This window comes from Myotis daubentonii, chromosome 6, assembly GCF_963259705.1.
Source record: "Myotis daubentonii chromosome 6, mMyoDau2.1, whole genome shotgun sequence".
Classification (NCBI taxonomy): Eukaryota; Metazoa; Chordata; class Mammalia; order Chiroptera; family Vespertilionidae; genus Myotis; species Myotis daubentonii.
The window spans coordinates 26,456,714-26,477,379 of NC_081845.1; the positions used below are offsets into that span (position 1 = coordinate 26,456,714).

Here is a 20,666-nt window from a genome sequence, read left to right on the forward strand (position 1 = left end):
ACTTTAGATAAAATAAATACTGGAATATTCAAATTTCAGCATCTTTTATGATTAAGCAACCATCTTTTTAACTGTAAATACTCAACTTCATTTTAAGACTCTAACTCAAAAAAATCAACCAAATTCATTCATGTAAAAGGTAGTCTGTCAGTGACATAAAACTAACAGCTATAATCCAGAATCTACCCTGGAACATAATAGTTTTGTGCATATCAAAACAATTTCAACCTGGCAGGGATGCAGAGGTCATCTGACACTTCCTTTACTGATGCAGTAACACATCCAGACCGACGCAGTGAGGTCGCTCTGAGTCACTGCTAGATCCAAGACACAGATGGCCATCTCTATCTCCTGTCTCCCAATCCAGTTCTTCTAACTAAACTCTCCTTTGTCAAGACACTATCATTTGGTTCACTAGCAGCTTCTTTAAAAAAATAACTGAAATTATTATTGGAATTCTCTTTCAAAAGAAGACTTATCTTCCCTGAATTAAATGCTCAGTAAGAATGAAAATTCAGTAATTCTGGATCTTCAAAATAATTCTAGAATAGAATCAAACACCTAATAGATAAGTTAATCATGAGGAGTGTAATAACTGATGTTTAGTAATGAATATGTTGCAGAATACCTGTGAAGGCTGTGGTCTTGGAGGCACGGCAGGAGGATGGGCAACAACTCCAGCCTGTTGTTGTCCTGTGTGAATATACAAGTCTTCTTTTTAGTAAGTATATAATTACTTTGCTAGTAGAACAGGTTGAATGAATATGATCAAATGATAAAGATTTCTAAAAGATTGCTTTGTTAAGTATAGGAAGGCATAGATGTGATCTAATGGCCAAATCTCATGGTCTTTTCTCAGAATCCATTTCTCTTGTTCAATTGTACAGGGCACTCTTGACATGTTCCTCCTTGTTTCCATAATACTATACATTCTTGGTTTTCTTTCCACATTCTGACTAATTTTTAGCTATCAAATATGAGGACTTCCAATTTTCTCTTTTAATTAATACTTCACTCTATTATTTCTATGAAAATGATTCTCAAATAATGGATTAATCTTTCTTAGCCCACAAATCCAGTGGCCTGTTGATTATTTCTTTTTCCTCATAATTCTAAACTCACAATATCCAAATAGGACATCATTACCCAGTGTCCTAATTTTTTATTTTGATCAACATAATTATATAATTATATGACCAATTATATTAAAATTAAAATTGGAGTAAGCTGTGGGTCCTCGCTCTCTTTTGTTGCTAATTTAAGACCTATTAGCTTTTCCTCCTTGATATCATCATATCATACTTTTACAATCTCTGCGGCATCTCTCAGGTTCCCATCTTTATCACTTGAATTCATAGACAGTAAGAAAAAAATTCCCTCTCTGATACTTTTTAAATCCCAATTTTTTCTTTGGATAAATATAAAAACAGACATGTTGCGGAAATAAGGTGTTGTGTGTCCTTAATGACTTTAAATCAAATGATAATTTGATTCACAGCTCTCTAACCCCTACCTGTGGTGACTGTAAAGGTCCGATTCATGTCTAAAGATGACGATCTAGAATGCGAGGGCTGTGGCCTTGGAGGGGGAGGTGGTGGTGCAGTGTTATCAGGGGATGTTCCTGAATGAGACCTGCAAAAAGTCACCACATTACAGTTGGTCATGCTACTGAGACAGGAGCTTTTTCTTTTTAAGCATTCAAACTTGGCTAAGCAGCAAAAGATATTTTCTCAAGTAGGTATACACATATTACAATGAGTAAAGTCAGTATTATTTATGATGTGCATTCCACAAGTGGTTATTTAATATGGCAAATAATCTTTTTTATAAAGTATAATTTTATATTTAACAATATTTCAAAAAAATTGAAAAGAAAGTTATTAACAAGAATTTAAGGTAGACTGCAAAACTAGTGTAATTTTTTCCCATTCAATTATAGGCATTTGTTTAAAATATTTACTTTAAAAAAAACCCCAAAACTCTAGCCTTGACCAGTGTGGTTCAGGGTTCTGTGAATGCCATCCCATGCACAGAAAGGTAGCTGGTTAGATTCCCAGTCAGGGCATATACCTGGGTTGTGGGCTCGATCCCTGATAAGGGGCATGCAGGAGGCAGCCAATCAATATTTCCCTCTTACGATGTTTCTCTTTCTCTCCCTCCCCTTCCTCTCTCACTAAAAATCAATAAAAAAATCTTAAACAAACAAACTACTTTCAGACATGGACAGTGTTCAACTTAAAGTCTGGAGTTTGGCAAGTTGAGGTAGAATCTGGCTCACTATCTGCAGTTCCCATTCCTGTGTTACCACAGGCCATCCCATTTTAGAGGTGGCTGTACTCACGCTCAACTCACCTGGAGATGCACTTCTTTGCCACCAACTTTTTCTATATTCTGAAAAGAGTCTCATGGACTCTGGAAATCTAATCCTCACTTATAGGGATAAAAAGCAGAATAAAATCCAAGATGACTGAGAATTTTAAGAAACACAGGAAGAACTATGAAGAAGCAGCCTCTGACTCTGAGCTCATTGGTGATTCTATATTACTAGCCTCTCTCTACATCCTCTAGGCATGTGGCAAAAGGATACTTACCACACATAAGAAGTGAGAGGAGAAAGATACTTCTGTCCTGCACACAGTGTTCTGTGGACAGTAAAGCCTTGAAGACAAACCCTTTCCACCCTCACCTTTTTAGTTTATGCCTGAAAAGTTGTATGTAACACAGATCTTCAGGGTAAATAGGTAGCCCAACACTGGGCTGAGATTTTGGATAGCATTTTAAAACATGGAATTCTTTTGGTACTTGCCATAAGGCTATAAAAGAAAATCTGCACATTTATCACTTAAAGAGACTCAGTTTATCTAAAGAAAGAACTGCATTAAATTGCTACTATCAAGAAGTTACCAGTCCTTCTTAACACTAGATTGCCCAAGGAAGTCATTTTGACTGCTTTTTAATTTCAATTAGAAAAACAATTATGTATATAAGGACACAATGTCTTAGAATTTTGTGACTTTTTGTACAACATATAAATGCGTTTATTAATAATTGTAGTTACCTCCCCCCTCCTTCATTTCCGGTATATATATATGTGTTATACCTATATTGCCCAAAAGCAGTCATTTTGACTGCTTGGGGAAATTTTAAATAATCAAATGACTCTTATTATTGAATTGAGTAAATTTCTTATATGACCAGTTCGGCTCTGTATTGAAATAACAGTTTTCATTTTTTTTCGATTACCGTCACATGATAACATACAAGTACATGATAAATTGTCGATACTTGATAAGTTGCAGTTGCTCAATAAGCTAAACTAGTACTTGTTATTCGAATCTTTATGCAGTGATACTTGTTCTAATAAGTTGTTTATTTCTTTTGCACCCTAAATTCATGAAAGAAATGTCGAATAGAAGTGAGTTATTGGAAAAGCTAAGGAACATAAGTTAAGAGTGCTCCGATATTATTCTTTCACAACGCAGTCATTTTGACTGCTTTTGGGCAATATAGGTATATACTTAAGTTTCAGTCTTTCTAGTGTTAAACCTTCCACAGAATGCCATGCGATAATAAGGGTTTCATCTGTTTTCTTTTAAAGTTGGAAAAAAAATAAAAATTACTTCCCTTTTACATAAATCAATAGATAACCTAACAGCCTTCAGAGAAGTGAACTAAAGAATAGACAAAAATATGTAATTTATACTTGGTCCTACATAATTTTAAGTATTAAAATGTAACAAGATATTTTAATATGCTTTTTATTGACAGAAATACTGACCTTTGACGAGTTACATTGTTCCCGATCTGTTCTGGGTCTGAAGTAAAAGAGTCTGAACTACTGTAACCATCTGCTGATAAATGGAATATAACCTACTTAATAATAATCATTTTTTTCACTTTAACTCTATGTGCCCCAACAAATATAACTGCATTATTGTTTCAAATTAGAGATATTCAGACTGGCTAACAGTTCATACCAGTTTTATTATAAAAAATTAAATGTATTTTGTATATTGTAAAAAAATTAAATATAAATCAAATAATTGCTTATTTATACAACAAAATACTATGCATTTAGTGTAAGTTATAATCTAGAAAAGTTAACACTTAATACCATAAATATTCAAAATAAGTCACATAGAAAGGATCGCAAAACAGTACACACATTACAGTACATATTTTATATAAAAATATGGCATATGCACAGAATGGGAATTAAGCTTGACAATGAATGCTAACCATGGTCATTTGTGAAACAGTGAGATTATAAACATTTTTATTTTTATTATACTTCTACAGTAAGTGTGAATTACTTTTGTAATAAAAATCTTTTTAAAGAACAAATTAGAAGTATTTTAAATAAAACATTTAAAAACTGTTAATGTGAAAAATTAAAAGTTTCACAAGAAAATAAAATGTGCTTAGGCAATAATAAAATTTATGAAATTAACTAGAGGTTCCTAATTTTTCACCTGAGGAAATATCATTTTCAACTTCTTCAAAGTCCTATGAAGGAGCAGAGAATCCAGAAGCAGATTGACAGTTGTGACATAATACAGGAATTTTAAAATAGGAACTCGAGGAACAATATAAAGGAAAACTACCTATTCATTTTCAAGAATTATAACTTAAAGGGATTGGTTGTTTGGACATATTTCAAAATGTATCCCTTTTCTTGTCAAATCACTGAATTATTTAATTGGCAAAGAAAAAGGCTAACATATTTCTATTTGGATGTTCTAATGGGTATTGCAAACTTAAGATGTCTAAAACTGAATCCTATTCTTCCCCCACAGACCTACTCCTACCAGAGTCATCCTCAATTCCCAGTTGCCCTGGCCAAAAATCCCATGAGCCACCCCGAGTCCTCTCTCACATATCCTATGTCACATAGATAAGCAAATCCTGTGGTCTTTCCCTACAAAATACAGCCAGAACTTGGACCATTTCTCAGCATTTCTACTGCCACCACCATCGACCAAGCCATCATCTTCACTTATCTGCATTATTACTAGTAACTGCCCCCCAAATAGTCTTTCCTGTTTTGGCTCTTGCCTTTTGGCTCGTTACCAGTATAGCAGCCAGAGTGATTCTGTTAAAGAAGGAAGGTCAGACCATGTCACTTCTCCATTCAAAACCCTCTAACAGCTTTTCATCTCACTTTCCATCTTAACCTGCTCTCAGGTTACTATTCTACATTTGCTACCTCTACTTGCTCAATTTGCTAGGTAGTTCTATTCTAGGTATTTGCTTGCTGTTCCCAGCAGAAGCATGGCATGTTTCCTAAATCAGGGCCTCACATTTGCTACTTCTGTGCCTTAAATGCCTTTGCTTCAGAAATTCACCCAGCCAAATCCCTCTACTCCTTTAAGATTTAACTCAAATGTCATCTTTTGGTAAGGCCTTCTTTAACCAGCTAATTGAAAGTCACTTCCTTTCCCCTTTCCCAACTTAATTTTTATCCAGGGTGTTAATCACCTCCTAGGACATGAGCTATTTCCCCCCGCTTTTCATCTTATCTCCCCTACAAAATGTAAGCTCCATAAAGGCAAAGGTTTTTGTTTGTTTATTTTACTGCTGAATCCTCAGTGTCTAGAACAGAGCCTGGCACATAGTATTCAATCAACACTGGCTGAAGGACTGAATATATACACAACTTCTTGTGAGAGAAAGAAAGGATCTAGTGGGAAAGAGCCAATGGACTAAATCTGGCTAATTGAGAGGAATGGCAAACAGGAGGCCTGCCCTGAAGAGGTTCAGGTGGCAATGGGAACACATTTACTCATACAGCGGGTAGGGTGTTTAAAAGGGTTGACTATTCTCTACTTTATTTAGTGAAGATAATATTAAATGGCTATACATTTGTATATTTCAGGCTCTAAATCCAGACTTAATAAACTTCTAGTGGAAGATGTCGTGGTATCTTTCACTTACCTACAGTATTTCCAGAAGCAAATTTCACTGATGAATTTATCTTATTTTCCTCTGAAAGGTCAGATGTTTTCACAAGTAATGGGCTAGTGGGATTAGTATGATCTAGTAGAAAAGAAAATTAGTAAGTAAAAATGTAAGATAAAGGCATTTGTATTAATAAATTTATAAAGCTCAGAGTATATGAGACCTAATTTAGATATTCCAAAGAAGTAACCAATAAATCCATGGAAAATAATACAAAATAATATTTTTAATAAAAACAAAAACAAATATAGCCTTGACCAGTTTGGTTCAGTGGATAGAGCGTCGGCCTGGGGACTGAAGGGTCCCAGGTTCGATTCCAGTCAGGGGCATGTACCTTGGTTGTGGGCACATTCCCAGTCGGGGGTGTGCAGGAGGCAGCTGATCAATGTTTCTCTCTCATCGATGTCTCTAACTCTCTGTCCCTCTCCCTTCCTCTCTGTAAAAAATCAATAAAATGTATATTTTTCAAAAAAAAATTAAAAAAACAAAAAACACACAAATATAAATCTATTTATATAGAATTTATTTTCTGCCATATAGAAGATATTTTACAATAAAAAGTCAATTTGCATGTTCATATTTTGTTAATTTTATCCCTTTAGATAAGTAATTATTTAAACAAAACATCACACAAATGGTTATAAATAATTTATGATGTTGACTAATATAGGAAATAAATTTATCTTTGAGAATCCCTAATTATAAAACATTTAATCTAAAATGAGGAGAAAATTGCCCTGACTGGGTGGCTCAGTTGGTTGGAGTGTCCTTCCATACACCAAAAGGTTGTGGATTTGATTCCTGGTCAGGACACATAGCCAAGTTGTGGGTTCAATCCCCAGTTGAAGCTCATATGAGAAGCAACTGATTGATTTTCTCTCTCAAAAAAAATAAAAAAAATCAATAAATATACTCTTGGGTGAGGATAAAAAAACTAAAATGAGAAGAAAATTCAAGAATTTAAGCAAAAGAATTTCAAAGCCAAAACTCACTTTAACATATGCTTCTTCAGTTACAATTTTAACATACTTTAAATGTAAATTCACAAAAATGATCATAAAACACCGTATCAGAAAATTCATATTTTCAATGTCCTTATTTAAGTTTTATAATTTAAATTCAATAATTTCCTTTTAAAAACTGTAAAATAAGTTAAAATATACATATAAGCACACACATATATGTATAACTGTAGAAAGTACTATGTTAAAAAATAAGCAATTATGAAAAAAATCTGAAGCCTGATAGAATAATTACTTCTGCATTTATGTAGTTGAAGCTAATCTAAAATCCTACCTGCTAACCTAATATAGACCAGCCACAGATTGCTTACCACTGCCAGTTCTTTTAAGTTCCATTTCCTGCATGTGGATTTTGCTTGGAGTCATACGAATGGGAACTGGATGAACAATAGCAGTATCCTAGGAACAAATGAGAGGAAATACAGAATTTGTATTAAAAATGCCAAATTGATACCAAGAAATAATAAAAATTAACAATATTTTAAAAACTGGTGGATAGACTCTCTCATTCACACTAAAGCAAGCATGAAAATGAATTTTTAAATTAAAATTATAGAATTATACGTAAAAAAATCAAGTACATGTCTAATAATCTGATTTTTTTTTATTAAAAATACATTTTAACTTGTGAGTGATTAAAGATTTGAATAAAAACAATAACCTTATAAAAATACAGTTTAAGATAGTATTCAAAGTGTGAAATGATCTGATGAAATCATACAAATTTGAACCTCTCAGGTTAAAGTGAAACAAACTACTTCATTAGAATCCAAAATTAAGTAGTAGACCAAACTCATTTTCAAGAAACTGCTCAAGAAAATTTGAAACTTTTCTTTTTCATCTATAAAACAGAGTTAAAGAGATACCTGCTATATTGTAACAGTAGGCACAATGCATACTTTCACAGATTAGTTTATAGAACTTTAAAATTTAGCCTAACATTTCCACCAAGGGATCCAGTTTTTAAGAGGGATAAGTAAGACTCCTACTCTAAGATTCTAATATTTTCTTAAGCCATTCAAGATTATAATCCATCTGATATTCCTAAACTTCATTAGTGGCAAGTCTAGTTAGAAGGGTAAAGAAACTGATGGAAGAGACTTTTCAGAGTGAGAGAGTAAGGCCAGGAAGAGAAGATGAAGACAGGTGGTAGCCTCTCTGGAAGGAAAGGAAGAGAAAGGTACACCTGGGTGCACAGGTAAGCCTGGCGCGGGGAGCTGCCATACCAGTGCCAGAACCAGAATAGGATCAAGCATTTGGCTTAACAGCTACAGGCCAGAGGAAAAACACTGGGAAGGAGGCTCAGCTCCTGGTATGAGGAGTCAGTTCGAATTTTGTGTGTGCTGCTGCTAAGGACTGAATATTAGATCCTTAAATTTTGAATATCTAGTTGAGTTAAGTTTATAATTTAGTGTAAAGGATAATGATCTTTCAGTTTAAATCCAACACTATTTTGGTGACAGTACTAACACCAAGCCTCTGCTAGAGAAAGTTCCAATATACCATTTCTTGTTTGCAGCTCTCCTTGGGTTATTCTTATAATCTCTAAATTCGAACAATTTATAACAAACAAATTAATTCTTTATTGCAATTATACTGATAAATCCTTTCATAGCATTTTCCTGCCTCTATATCAGTGAAATACTGGACAGGGTTCATGTATTATCCAATTGAAATGAACTAACATTTCCCCTACAACTCTACAATTACAGTTATAAAGGTGGACATTAGAAGTGGATAGAAGGTTAGATTTCTCACATAATAATGAATCACTCACAGGGAAATATTTATAACAATACACTTAAAATGTTGTTATTGTTATGAAAACATGGCCTTAGGAATAAATACTATTTTCTTAACTTCCAATTTTAATAGTAGAAATAGCTGTCATGAAAATCGGAATTTAATATAAGGCAAGATTAAAGGAGAAAGAAATGATAGTTTGTGACACAATAAGTTCTTATTACAAACCCCCCAAAACTAGAAAAAAACAAGCAAGGATAATTTATTAGATGCTTTAAACTCGTAGTATTTATCTAACATATATTCTCTGTGTATGTTTATAAAATCAAATTTATAAAGCTTATAACAGTTGGAAATATTAATTAGTCTTTTCATATATTTTCAGTACAATAATGAAAATACATTAATGACTGCAAAAAAATAATCATGAATGTTCTATTCACTATCCAAATAATTTCCTTAAGTTTCTGTACCAAAAAAGCTTTTTGTATAGCATACTTCAGCCATACACTGACTGGTTGCTAAGAGCCTAAAATAGCTTTAGTCCAGCGGGTCTTAGCTACTTAGCAGGACAAGGTAATTCCTTGAAAACCAGAGACCGTATATCAGAGGCTTCATTTATGACTGCGATGTTACAAATGAGTCAAAGCATGATAGAGGGCTCTGACTTTAAGCATTTGAACATCCCAGATGAAGAACCATGAATGCCTACTAGCCTCTGAGTCCTGAGTTACAAGATGTCAAAGTAACACTTTCTCTGCTCCAAACTAGCATCCCTAAATGTAAACATAGAGATCACCTATTCAAATCATCCAAAGCCTTTAGGAAACCCATTCGTAATTTCTCATGGCACATTTGTGTCATCTATTTGGGTATTTGATTTCATACAATTTAGTATTTTATTGAATATTATATTAAAGCTCACATAATCTATATTTTCTACTTGATTTAAATCCCATTATCCTGTCTATCTGAATCCAGCCCTGCCTACTTTCCATTTCTTAGTTCAGGTGCTCATCATCTCTCTCTTGATCCCATCAATCCTTCTTATTATAGCTCTCCCTTGACCCCATTTTATCATGGTACTTTTTAAAATAAATATATTTTTATTGATTTCAGAGAGGAAGGGAGAGAGAGAGAGAGATAGAAACATCAATGATGAGACAGAATCATTGATTGGCTGCCTCCTGCACGCCCCTTACTGGGGATTGAGCCCGAAACCCAGGCATGTGCCCTTGACCAGATCGAACCCACGACCCGTCAGTCCCCAGGCTGATGCTCCATCCACTGAATCAAACCAGCTAGGGCTCATGGTACTTCTTATTAGCCAACAGTGTCAATGAGATTTAGTTCAGATCCTTGGTCTAATATACAAAGATCTTCCCAGTCCCATCATTCCCCCATACACATGTCTAGCCTATACTCTCACCACACTGAATTAATCCTGTTCATGATACTCGCTCTGCTTGGAATGCTCTTGTCCAAATCTGGCAATTCATAGTTCCATTCAAAACTCAGCATAAAAGCTCCTTTATGGAAACCTTTTGGGGTAAGCTGGCCCATGATTCTCTGCCTAGAGTTTTGTTCATAGCCATGGATGGTAATTATCACAATCAGATGAATTACAATCATCAAGCTTATAATGAACTGTGGTGTGGTCTACTTAAGACTGGAATTTTGTTCCTGACATTTTTGTATTCTTAGAAAATATCACAGGCACCTAGAAAGGAGCTACATCAAACCAGGTGAGTTGGCTGGGCATAATCAGTGATCAAACTCACTTCCCTCTGTACTCTAAAGTACTCAGAAGCTCTATAGCACTCAAGATCAGGGATATCATGGAGAAGACTAGTGCATGACACTTCTCATCAGTCTAGAATTTCCTACCAGAAGCAGATTCTTCCTGAGTCTATTAACTGATAAGAAGTTCAACAAAAGTAATCAAGTTTCTGGAAATGAAATGTCAGAAACTCAATTTCATCATTATTCCGGGAGCCTAATCATTAACCATTGCAGTTTGCATGTGAGGTCACTGCACTGTCTCTAAGCGCTACAGAGCAGTTTGGAGCTCTTCATGGACTTTCACTTTATTGAGCAAATGGATAATTATTAAATTTTAGCTTTTAAAAAATATTACATTAAATATTTCCAACACTGTAATGTATGTTAAATTCACATTAGAACTGTGGTGTGTGTTTTTTTCCTAAATGATTGTTCTAATCTGAATGGACCTTATTTACTTACAATCCTTTACATAAACCTTGCAAAGGACCATTTGGAATTGTAGCTACTATCAGTGTATGTATAGGAACTATGTCAATAAGTATTAAATGAGGGTTAAGAAATTCAGATCTTCAGTGAGAACAGTATATTCTCCTAATTCAAAATTTAAAGAGAAATTACTAGTTGGGGAGCAAAGTTTAGATTTGTTTGCCACCATAAAAGAAAAAGGATGTTTCTAGGTACCATATTATAAATACTTAAGACTGGCAACTCTATCAAATTCAGAAGTCTAAATTGGAGTTTAAAATATCAATTAATAATTTTTAATTTTTCTAGAGCCTCCAGCCACACTAGAGATAACAAAAGAAAGTACTGAGCCATATTAAACCCTAGAGCAAGAATTCACAAATTTGGATATTATTTCCAATAGGTTACAAGAACATCACTGTTATTAAGCCAAATATTTTCCTGCATTTCTTGTAAGTTATGAATTAATTTATTTTGCCCCCAAATTCTATGTTTTTATATGTAATGTTCTTTCCTGGCCTGACAAATAATCATAATACTATGAATAATTATTTTCATGGCCTCTTAAGGGTTACAGACTAGAGAGTTTCTTTATTGCTACAGCAAACCTTTGCTTCCCAAGAGGTACTTTTATGAAGCACCTTAAATAAACTAACTTAACTGTGTAAGTAGAAGATAAGAATATGGAAAAATTTTCTTTTAGCTTATAGCACCTGTCACTTCCCAAGAGACCTTAATAAGAAGCAGCAAAAATTGTGTTTCCTTTTTATTTCTCCTTCACTTTTCAGAAACTAAAATAAAAAATTAATAAATGCTCTCAAAGTAGCAAGAGAAGCCCTGACTGGTTTGGCTCAGCGGATAGAGCGTCGGCCTGCGGACTCAAGGGTCTCAGGTTCGATTCCGGTCAAGGGCATGTACCTCGGTTGCGGGCACATCCCCAGTGGGGAGTGTGCAGGAGGCAGCTGATCGATGTTTCTCTCTCATCGATGATTCTAACTCTCTATCCCTCTCCCTTCCTCTCTGTAAACAATCAATAAAATATATTTTAAAAAAAAGTAGCAAGAGAAGCAAAAGGCACAGATGATTTACATATTAACTGACTCTTAAATTATTAATTATAAAACACTTCCATACATTATCTACTTGAATTCAATTTAACATCCTCTGTATTTCAAATAGATATAAAGTCTTTAAAATTATAAAACACACCAAAGATTCATTAAACTGTTGATGTACTATTATCTTTAAATACCACTTCTCCCAAATCCACATTAAATAAGAAGACCATTTTTACATTTAATTCATGAATGCTGGCTGTCTTTGATCAAACATCTAAAAAGAATGCCTTCTCCGTATCTTTCCACTGAACTCATTTTCTAATCCTACCTTTACACTCTTCTTCCCTTCCTACTTATTTCCTCTTTTCTTTTTGAAAAGTGGTTATTAGCATGTCCTTCTTTTTAAAAGAAAAAAGAAAAAGCAGGAGTGAACAGTGAGAAGAACGATTAGCAACTAAGGTTTTGAAATGTTCAAATAACTTGAGGGACAGGTGGGTCATATATTAAATTAAATCTAAGGGAATATAATTTATTTTTTAAATCATGATGTGAACTTTGTAGCATTTTTCAGAGCAACACAGTAAACCACAGGAAGACAAGACAGGCTCCTTTGCACAATGGGAATCTTTGACTAACAACTCTGTTGTTTTGCTGAACTTGATTCTCTTGTAACAGAACTAAACATACTATTTAAGTCAAAGCCATACCATCTGGACTATTAAAATAAAAGATGACATTGCATATTTACATATGTAGTACATATTACATGATATGTAAGCATACAAATAAAACAGTATTTACTAAGTGTAACTACACTAAAATAAATAGTATGTTTAATAGAACATACACTCAATTAGCAAATGAAAACAAGTCAACTAAATCAATTGTCACAAAATGCTTCTTTAGACACAGGTACCAGCTTTTTAAAACATACAGTTTCACCAAAATAACTAGAAAATACAAACAATGGTAAAAAAAAAAAAAAGTTCTTTCCACCATTAGGCACACAAAAATTGAAAAGCTTGCTACCATTTCTCTCTAAGCACTCCACTGAATCATGCATATCTGCTAAAAACCATAATGAATGGAAATTTGGGTTAATAAAATTAATTTCAAACAAGCAAGCTAAGTGATTGACTTACAGGATCAGCTGGTGCAATGTTAGAATCAAATTGGGTCAGAGTTTGTGAGCTTGAAGAGCGTTCACTAAATGTCTCCCACTGCTGAACAGACAGAGGAGAGACAAGTCAGCATGATGAGAAAGATGGAGTAAAAAGATCACTGGAGAAGATTTAGCAAAGTCATTCAGAGGTTGCACTGCAAGTTGTGTTTCATAGGCCTGACAAAATTCTGTAATTTCTATTTTTGAAATAAACATTTTATACTCATCTATGCTGGGTCATCTTGTAAGGTAAGGTGAACACCTTCACAATCAAATGTATAGTAACAATTTATTGCAATCTCTATGAAGAGATTCAAAGCCTTACAGAGTTCAACCTCAAAAGAGACATAGGAACAAATAGAGTCTAAGTGGTATAAATAGCAACAAGGTAAAAATGTAAAGGGGTTTGTCTTGACTAGAGAAAGAATAACTTCAAATCCTCCTTTTAAAATTTAAATGCTAATGTACTGATTTGGTGATGTTGGTGAATCTTGACTACCAAACTTTTGGTCAAAACAAAGCAAGTCATTGTGACTTGCCAGTGCCACCCCTGAAAGATGATTTTGTTATGTATGTGCACATATTTTGTACATATGTATACTTAATAAAATATAATTGTGATAAAGTGCAAAGAACTCTGGAATTATAATATATGTTCGAGCTTTTGTGAATCTGTAGCAAGTCAACCCCTGAAATCAGCACTATGAACAGGACCATGCCAGATCGAAAGACAGAGCTGCCAATCAGGCACCGCCCCCCGCTTCCCCCATGCTAGAAAAATCAGAGTGCGGCCACAATGAGAGCAAATCAAGCATCTGGGTATGTGTTATATATAGAGGATGTATTTTGATATGAAATACTACTCTCCTAAAAGAGGCACACAAATATCATACCTCTTAAAATTGGTGGAGTGATAAGCCAATAATAATTATAGCAAATTCCATTTGTTTTAAAGATCTTGGTAATAAAATAGTATAGAATTTTTATATCAAAACTGCATTAAAATTTGATTCTTGAGAATTTTACTCTGAGGAGGGAAAAACATCTACACATATACAATATATACAAACGAATGTTTACACACAGACAAACCTATCCCATTAACCAAAATCCTCTTTTTGTAATTCAGCATGGAAAAGTATACATTTTTATGCTTCAAAGTTCGACTTATTTAAAATAGTGATATTCCATTTGAGAAGACTTGTAGAAATAAAATATTAGCAAATTAATACATTGATGAAAATTATCTACAAAAATGGCTAATACAATCATTCAACAACTCTGCCTACAAATTTTAAAATCATGAAAATTAAGACATTGATGTATTCAAAGTGATTCCTGAATAACAAAACTTCATTCTTATCATGGGACATCACTTCAAAGAAGTGATTTACCAATATTTGTTGTTAATAATTATTGTTTCTTCAATAATTATTGTTGCATGTGCACAGAGGAATTTTTAAAACCCTAATGATCTAAACTTTTACATGTAGATTTTTGCCAAAAAGAAGGGATTTATTTACCTATTTGGTTGTATGAAGTTTTACTTGGTTTCACAAGACTGTATGCAAGCTACCTAGAGAGCAGAGAGACACTTTTATCTTCATAACTTTAGTATAATGGTTAGGAGCACAGCTCTGGATCCAGACTACTGGAATCCTAGTTATACTGTACAACCTTAGGCAAGTTATTTAACCTCTCTGTAATTCAGTTTCACCATCTGTAAAGTGAGATTAATAATACTATAAGATTGTTATGAGGAAGTAGAGTTCATATATGTAAAGAGCTTTTAACAGAACTGGCACATCCCAAGTGCTCAACACATATTAAGGCTTATTATTAGTGCTGTTGTTATTAGTAGTTTTATTCCTTGCAATGTCTCATCCATGTTTAGATGCCGAATAATTATCTGTTGAAAGGATCATTAGAGCTTTGTGTAGAGATTTATTAAGATGTCTCAAAATCAATGTTAGTTTTATTAGCATTTTGATTTTCCACAGAGTTAAAAGAAAAATAACACGACATTCATAGCCAAATTATTACTGAATACTACAAACTGAAACTTGCTCTGACTATCTAAAAAGAAAAAGTGCAACTGCTTAAATCAGAATATGGAAGGGACTTCTATTCCTGGTCTTTAATGATCACACACAATTTTATTTAGAATGAATATGGGCTTTAGAATAGAGATGCTTTAGAAAGAGCTGCTTTTATTTATGAGCTGGTATCAATGGAATAACTACTCTTAATCTGATATTACTTTTTAAAAATGAACAAGTAGTTTCAAGAGTAATGACCCTACTCTTTATAAAGCCTCTTTACTAGTGAATTATTTCAAGGCTTAATTCCTCCCTCTAGAAAAACTTATATATATGACTTTACATCCAACAGTATGACAAGTGCTATGTGTTAGGTACAGTATCTGTGATTATGTCATAAAGCAGCAGCAAGTACTTTAAACCTGCCAGTTACTTCTGTTTTTCAACTCTCCAAAATTAATGAATGTCTCTTTAATTCAGTACTTTATTACTGGTTTTAAAAGATATGAAAAGTCCAGACGTTTAGAATTTTTTCCTGAAAGTCAACAAACTTTGAAATTTTTAAGCACTGCCTAAAAGTGATTTAAGGCAAAAAAAGTTACTTATTCACAAAGAAAACTGCTCTAACAGGCTAGAACAGCTATTTTTTAGCTGAAGTTCTATAGAGCACTAAGGTTTAACATAGAGGCCTCCGGCCTACTTCTCTGATTCTAATGAGAGTGGCCCCACTTTTAAAGTTTTATATAATGGAGTTCCCAAGTAATGAGGAGGAGAGGGAGTGCATTTGTCTCAAATTCTGTTTTGCATGTTATCCTTGGTCTTATATATAATATCCTTAAACCACTGCACTTATTAGGGTTTAATTCCATGTTGTATTAAATAAAACTAAATTATTATCAATAGCCTGGGCTGAAGAAAATACTTTTTTCATGTGGAAGACAGGATTAGTGACTTCTCATATCACTTCCAATACTAAGATTCCAAAATTATTATCACATACAGGAATGAGAAGCAGTGTGACATGGTGGGTGTGGTAACTGACTACAGGTCAAAGGACTTGTGTTCAAATCTAAGCACTTGTTCTTCAGTGGTTATGAGTTATCTTGGCCAAGACATTCACCCTTTTGACTATAACCTGCATGTTACTGCCCCATCTAACTCACAGGGTTTTAGCAGGAATGAGTGGTGAAAACCAAATGACAGTATATATATATATATATGAAAAAGTACTTTGAAAACCTCAGAGTCACATAATTACAAACACTTATCATAGCCCTACTTTATATGCTCTCTTAGCTATGCATACCTGCTGAAAGAGCTCTATGCTGAAATTACTGTTTGGAACGTCTTACCTTAACAAAGTTAATGTTAATGAAAGGAAAGGGAAGCTTTGCTAACCTCACTGCTCTGATTCATCTCTGGCCAAGTCTGGTTTAGTGACGGCATTGATGGTGACTTGCTTGGAGGTGCTTCTGCAGGTGAGCTGGAATAACCTACCTCACCTGTCTGATCCCCAACATCTGCAATTGAAAAACAGAAATTCTCCATAAATAATATAATTTAGTTTAGGAATATTACTTATAAAAAAACCCTGAAGATTTGACAAGTAGTAATTGATAATCTGAATTTCCTGTCCTCATGTTCCTAAAATAAACATTTTTATATTAAATGTCAACTGTAATCGAAAAATAAACATTTTAACAGTCAGACAATTAGGCGGTACTTATTCCTGCTACTTGTTGTCTACCCAAAACCAAAGCTTTCCATGAAAATAAATTCTAGTTAGAAATAGAAAAAGAGTGTTAGGCATAATAATACATCTAGCACAGACGTTTTTAATCATTTTCTGATAATAGGGCTGAATTTGTAGCAGATCCCAAAGTGTATTTTATGGAATATTAATGTGAGGTACTTTAAAAAATTAGGTTTAATAAATTTTTTCTCTTCAAATTTTGGAATACTGTAACTCCCTGTTGGAGCAACTCCATGAACATTTGTATATGAAAGACTTGTAATGTCTCAGAGCAAATTAACTATTTAAATCCTTTTCCCCAAACACAAACCTTTTTTTATCAAATAAAATCCCTCAATATTCTCTTGGAATATACTTTGGGAAATGCTAATTTACACTAAGTCACTCACATTTTCTCTACAAGGCTCCTGTGTTACCAAAAAGCAGCATATATTTGCAGGGCAGAGAGTAAAAGGAGAGGAAGAGTCCCAGGCATGTGTGAAAAGCAGTCAATGAGCCCACACCAAAGAAAGTTTTATCATTAAGCCCCTGGCACTTAACCTTCACTGAGAAAGCTACAAATCCATGACACCATTGCAAAGCAGTTTTTAAAGTATTATGTGGTATCACATTCTGCTTGTGAGTAGGTAAGCCCTAATTTAAAATATCACTTGAATTTCAATTTGAGAACAGAAGGAATTTCAATGGTAACTTAATTCTCATTCCAATCTTCCCAAGCTTTACATATCTTTGAATATAATCCCAGTCTGAAAATGAAATAATTGCCAAATTTATGGGGAGTACCTAATCTATTTAGAACCTGTATCAAAACACTGTTCTAGCATCTGTCACTATCTCACTGCTTGACCATGGGCAAGCTGAATAAAACAGCACCTGAGTTTCTCCATCAGAAAGAAAGACATTTGCCATTAAACGTTAGCACTGTAGTTCAAATTCCTAAATAAACAGTCATACAATAACTTAGCAATGTATAGGTTTTAACCTTTCAATCTATTCAAAAGTAAATCCTTCACATTTTAGTGCCTAACACAGAACCTAATACATACTATGTACACAAATCTTTACTGAATGAGTTGCTTTTTGTGTTCTTCTTCATTAAATTCATTCTCCTTTGCTGTTATTTTCCCAGAACCAAAGCTAACTACCAGTATTTTGAAAAAGTACTCAATTTCTCTTTGCCCTTTGTTACATGACTACTATCTCAAAATACTTCCCCTTTTTTGTAGTCATATCAAGTTCTAATTTGCAGTCCAGCAGCAGATTTTGATAAATTTTTGTTTTGTAAGATTGGAAATTGTTGCTATTTCTTTCTTAATTCTATCCCTTTCTTGATAAAAATGTTGTAGTATAGAAACAATAAGAGGCAGAAAGGCTTCCAGTAATGTTCTATGAAGAACTCTTAAATCAAAGCTCTTAGAGAAAAAGCTAATGAAATAATATTTATAATGAATAGTAGCAGCAAATTCCTCATGGGAATAGCTTGTGGCTTTAGTGTGAACAAAAATTATGGATTTTTTCCCTATGATAACAAAGAGAAAGAAAGTTAAGGAAAGGATATAATGGCTATAAATCTGAATTTAATGAAACTGAAACTCTGTTAGGAGGATGGTGAATGGAAAAGTATCTTTAAGAGATCCAGCAAAGCAGTTGTTGAAGAAAAATAAATAGAATTAAAACAGTATTAACTATAAGGTGACTAATCTTCAAAAGAACTTATCTACAGTCAGACTATATTACTTTAGTTTCACATATCATCTTAGGGTAAGCTGGGGCCCTGGCCTGGCTTTCTCATGTCAGTCTTCTACTAGCAAATTTAGGTCCAGACGGTACCCTACCCCCACATCAGGGCAGTTATAATTTGGGATAGATTCTGGGAAGCTCTGTGATTCACTGGTACAAAGTTGTAGTGGATGTAGCTTCTTGAAGTATACTATTCACTCAAATAATTATACTTCATAAGTATTCCAACAGAGTCATTTTCCTAGAGTAGCAGTTCTCAAACTGTGGATCATGGACTCCAGGGAATCCCCATGACTCTTTTAGGGCATCTGAAAAGTCAAAAAGATTTTGTAATCATCATATTATTATTTTTCTCTCCTGTGCTGGCATTTGAACTGATGATGCAAAAGCAATGGTGGGTAAAACTTCTGGCTTATCAACAAGAAACAAGGCAGTGGCACCAAAATAATACAGGGGTGGGCAAAATAGGTTTACAGTTGTGAGGACACGAAACAGAGTTTATCCTTGTATTTTTATTTATTAATTATTGCATTTTTTCCCATAGGAACAACTGTAAACCAGCTTTTGCCCCATCCTGTACTAGTCATTGTACTCTTCATCCCCACATATTCCAGTTTAAATAAATAGGCATGGCAATGTCATTGAAGAACGTTCACAATTAAGCGGTAAAAATTATTTTATTAAATCTCAGCCCTGAATACACATCTTTTAAATAGTCTTTGTAGGAAAAAGGGGAAATATATGTTTGCAATTTTATATAATGGAGTCCCAAAGTAATGGGGAGGTGCAATATATATTGCACTTTTGCTCTTTATCAGAGCACAGTGATGATCATCTCCAGGAAGTGGTCTTGAGTGATTTGGCTGTGAGCTGAACAGGCCACTTTTTTCATGGAACATGACTTTTCTTTAAACAACAGCTGACAAACAAATTATTTAGACTTTTACGCATTTTCTCAAAAATGAGTTAAGTGAGCCTGTCACTTCAGGAAAACAACTGTCTTCAGTATTGTTACTAATGACAAACTTTGCGCTTTTAAGAGAAAATTAGAATTTTGGAAAATGTGTATCCATATCTGTATAACTCAATGAACCAATATTTTACAAATAATTATGTTATAAAATCATGCATGGGCAAAAGATTAATCCAAAATATATTCAAACTGCAAAACAGATCTATGGAATTTAACATAACAGTACAAATAATTCATTAATATGGTTTCAGCTTTCACATTGCAATTAACCTTTAAGAAATTACCATTTGTTGACATTTGGTGTGGTAGCAAAGAATATCCATAATTACAAATCTGAATTTCATGTGTCATGAAATATTCTCTTTATTCTCCAACGATTAAAAAGAAAAATAAATAACCACCACTTTTTTGTTGTGGGCTATAGAAAAACAGTCGGCTGACCAGATTTGGCACTCAGTGCTTAGACTGCAGACACCTGATACCTCAAACAAAATAATATCTAACCGCCTGAATGCAGAAGCAAATATGAAAATCTAGCTGTCTTCTACTAAAATAGATATTAAAGAGATTTACAAAATGTAAAAACAATGCTATCCTTTTCATAATTTTTTCTTTTATTTTGAGGAATATAGTTATTTTTCTAAAATATGTATGCTAATATTTAGGGAGATTATAATTGTAATTTTTAAAAAGCTGTAAAATTTTTTAAAATTTGTGTCATTTTTAATTTCTAATAGGGCAACTATTGATAGATCTAAGTCACATAAACAGAAGTTCTTTAGGATCCACAATAATCTTTAAGAATGTAAAGGGGTTCTAAGACTAAAATATTTAAAAAAAAATTTAGTCTGTCTTTGAAAACCCCAAAATTATTTCTGGATGAATTAGCAGAATTACACATTGTTTCTTTCCTATTTCATATATAGAACAAAAAATGGCAGTAGAAAAAGAGCAAATTACCTATGTTC

General features: G+C 33.6%; 1 protein-coding gene across 15 annotated transcripts in view; it reads right to left on the reverse strand.

The window, feature by feature from the left end:
* Window positions 1-20,666, reverse strand: part of REPS1 (RALBP1 associated Eps domain containing 1) — an 82,947-nt gene that overhangs the window by 15,695 nt on the left and 46,586 nt on the right. For 6 of the 15 annotated variants that reach the window (XM_059700489.1, XM_059700488.1, XM_059700483.1 and 3 more), the window contains 7 exons: window positions 16,631-16,752; window positions 13,174-13,254; window positions 7,292-7,379; window positions 5,935-6,036; window positions 3,779-3,851; window positions 1,514-1,632; window positions 629-711 (listed from right to left, as the gene is read on the reverse strand). In XM_059700489.1, coding sequence (XP_059556472.1) covers window positions 629-711; window positions 1,514-1,632; window positions 3,779-3,851; window positions 5,935-6,036; window positions 7,292-7,379; window positions 13,174-13,254; window positions 16,631-16,752 — 668 coding nt within the window. The remainder of the gene's footprint in view (window positions 1-628; window positions 712-1,513; window positions 1,633-3,778; window positions 3,852-5,934; window positions 6,037-7,291; window positions 7,380-13,173; window positions 13,255-16,630; window positions 16,753-20,666) is intronic. The other 9 variants (XM_059700491.1, XM_059700480.1, XM_059700492.1 and 6 more) reach the window with 7 other exon arrangements.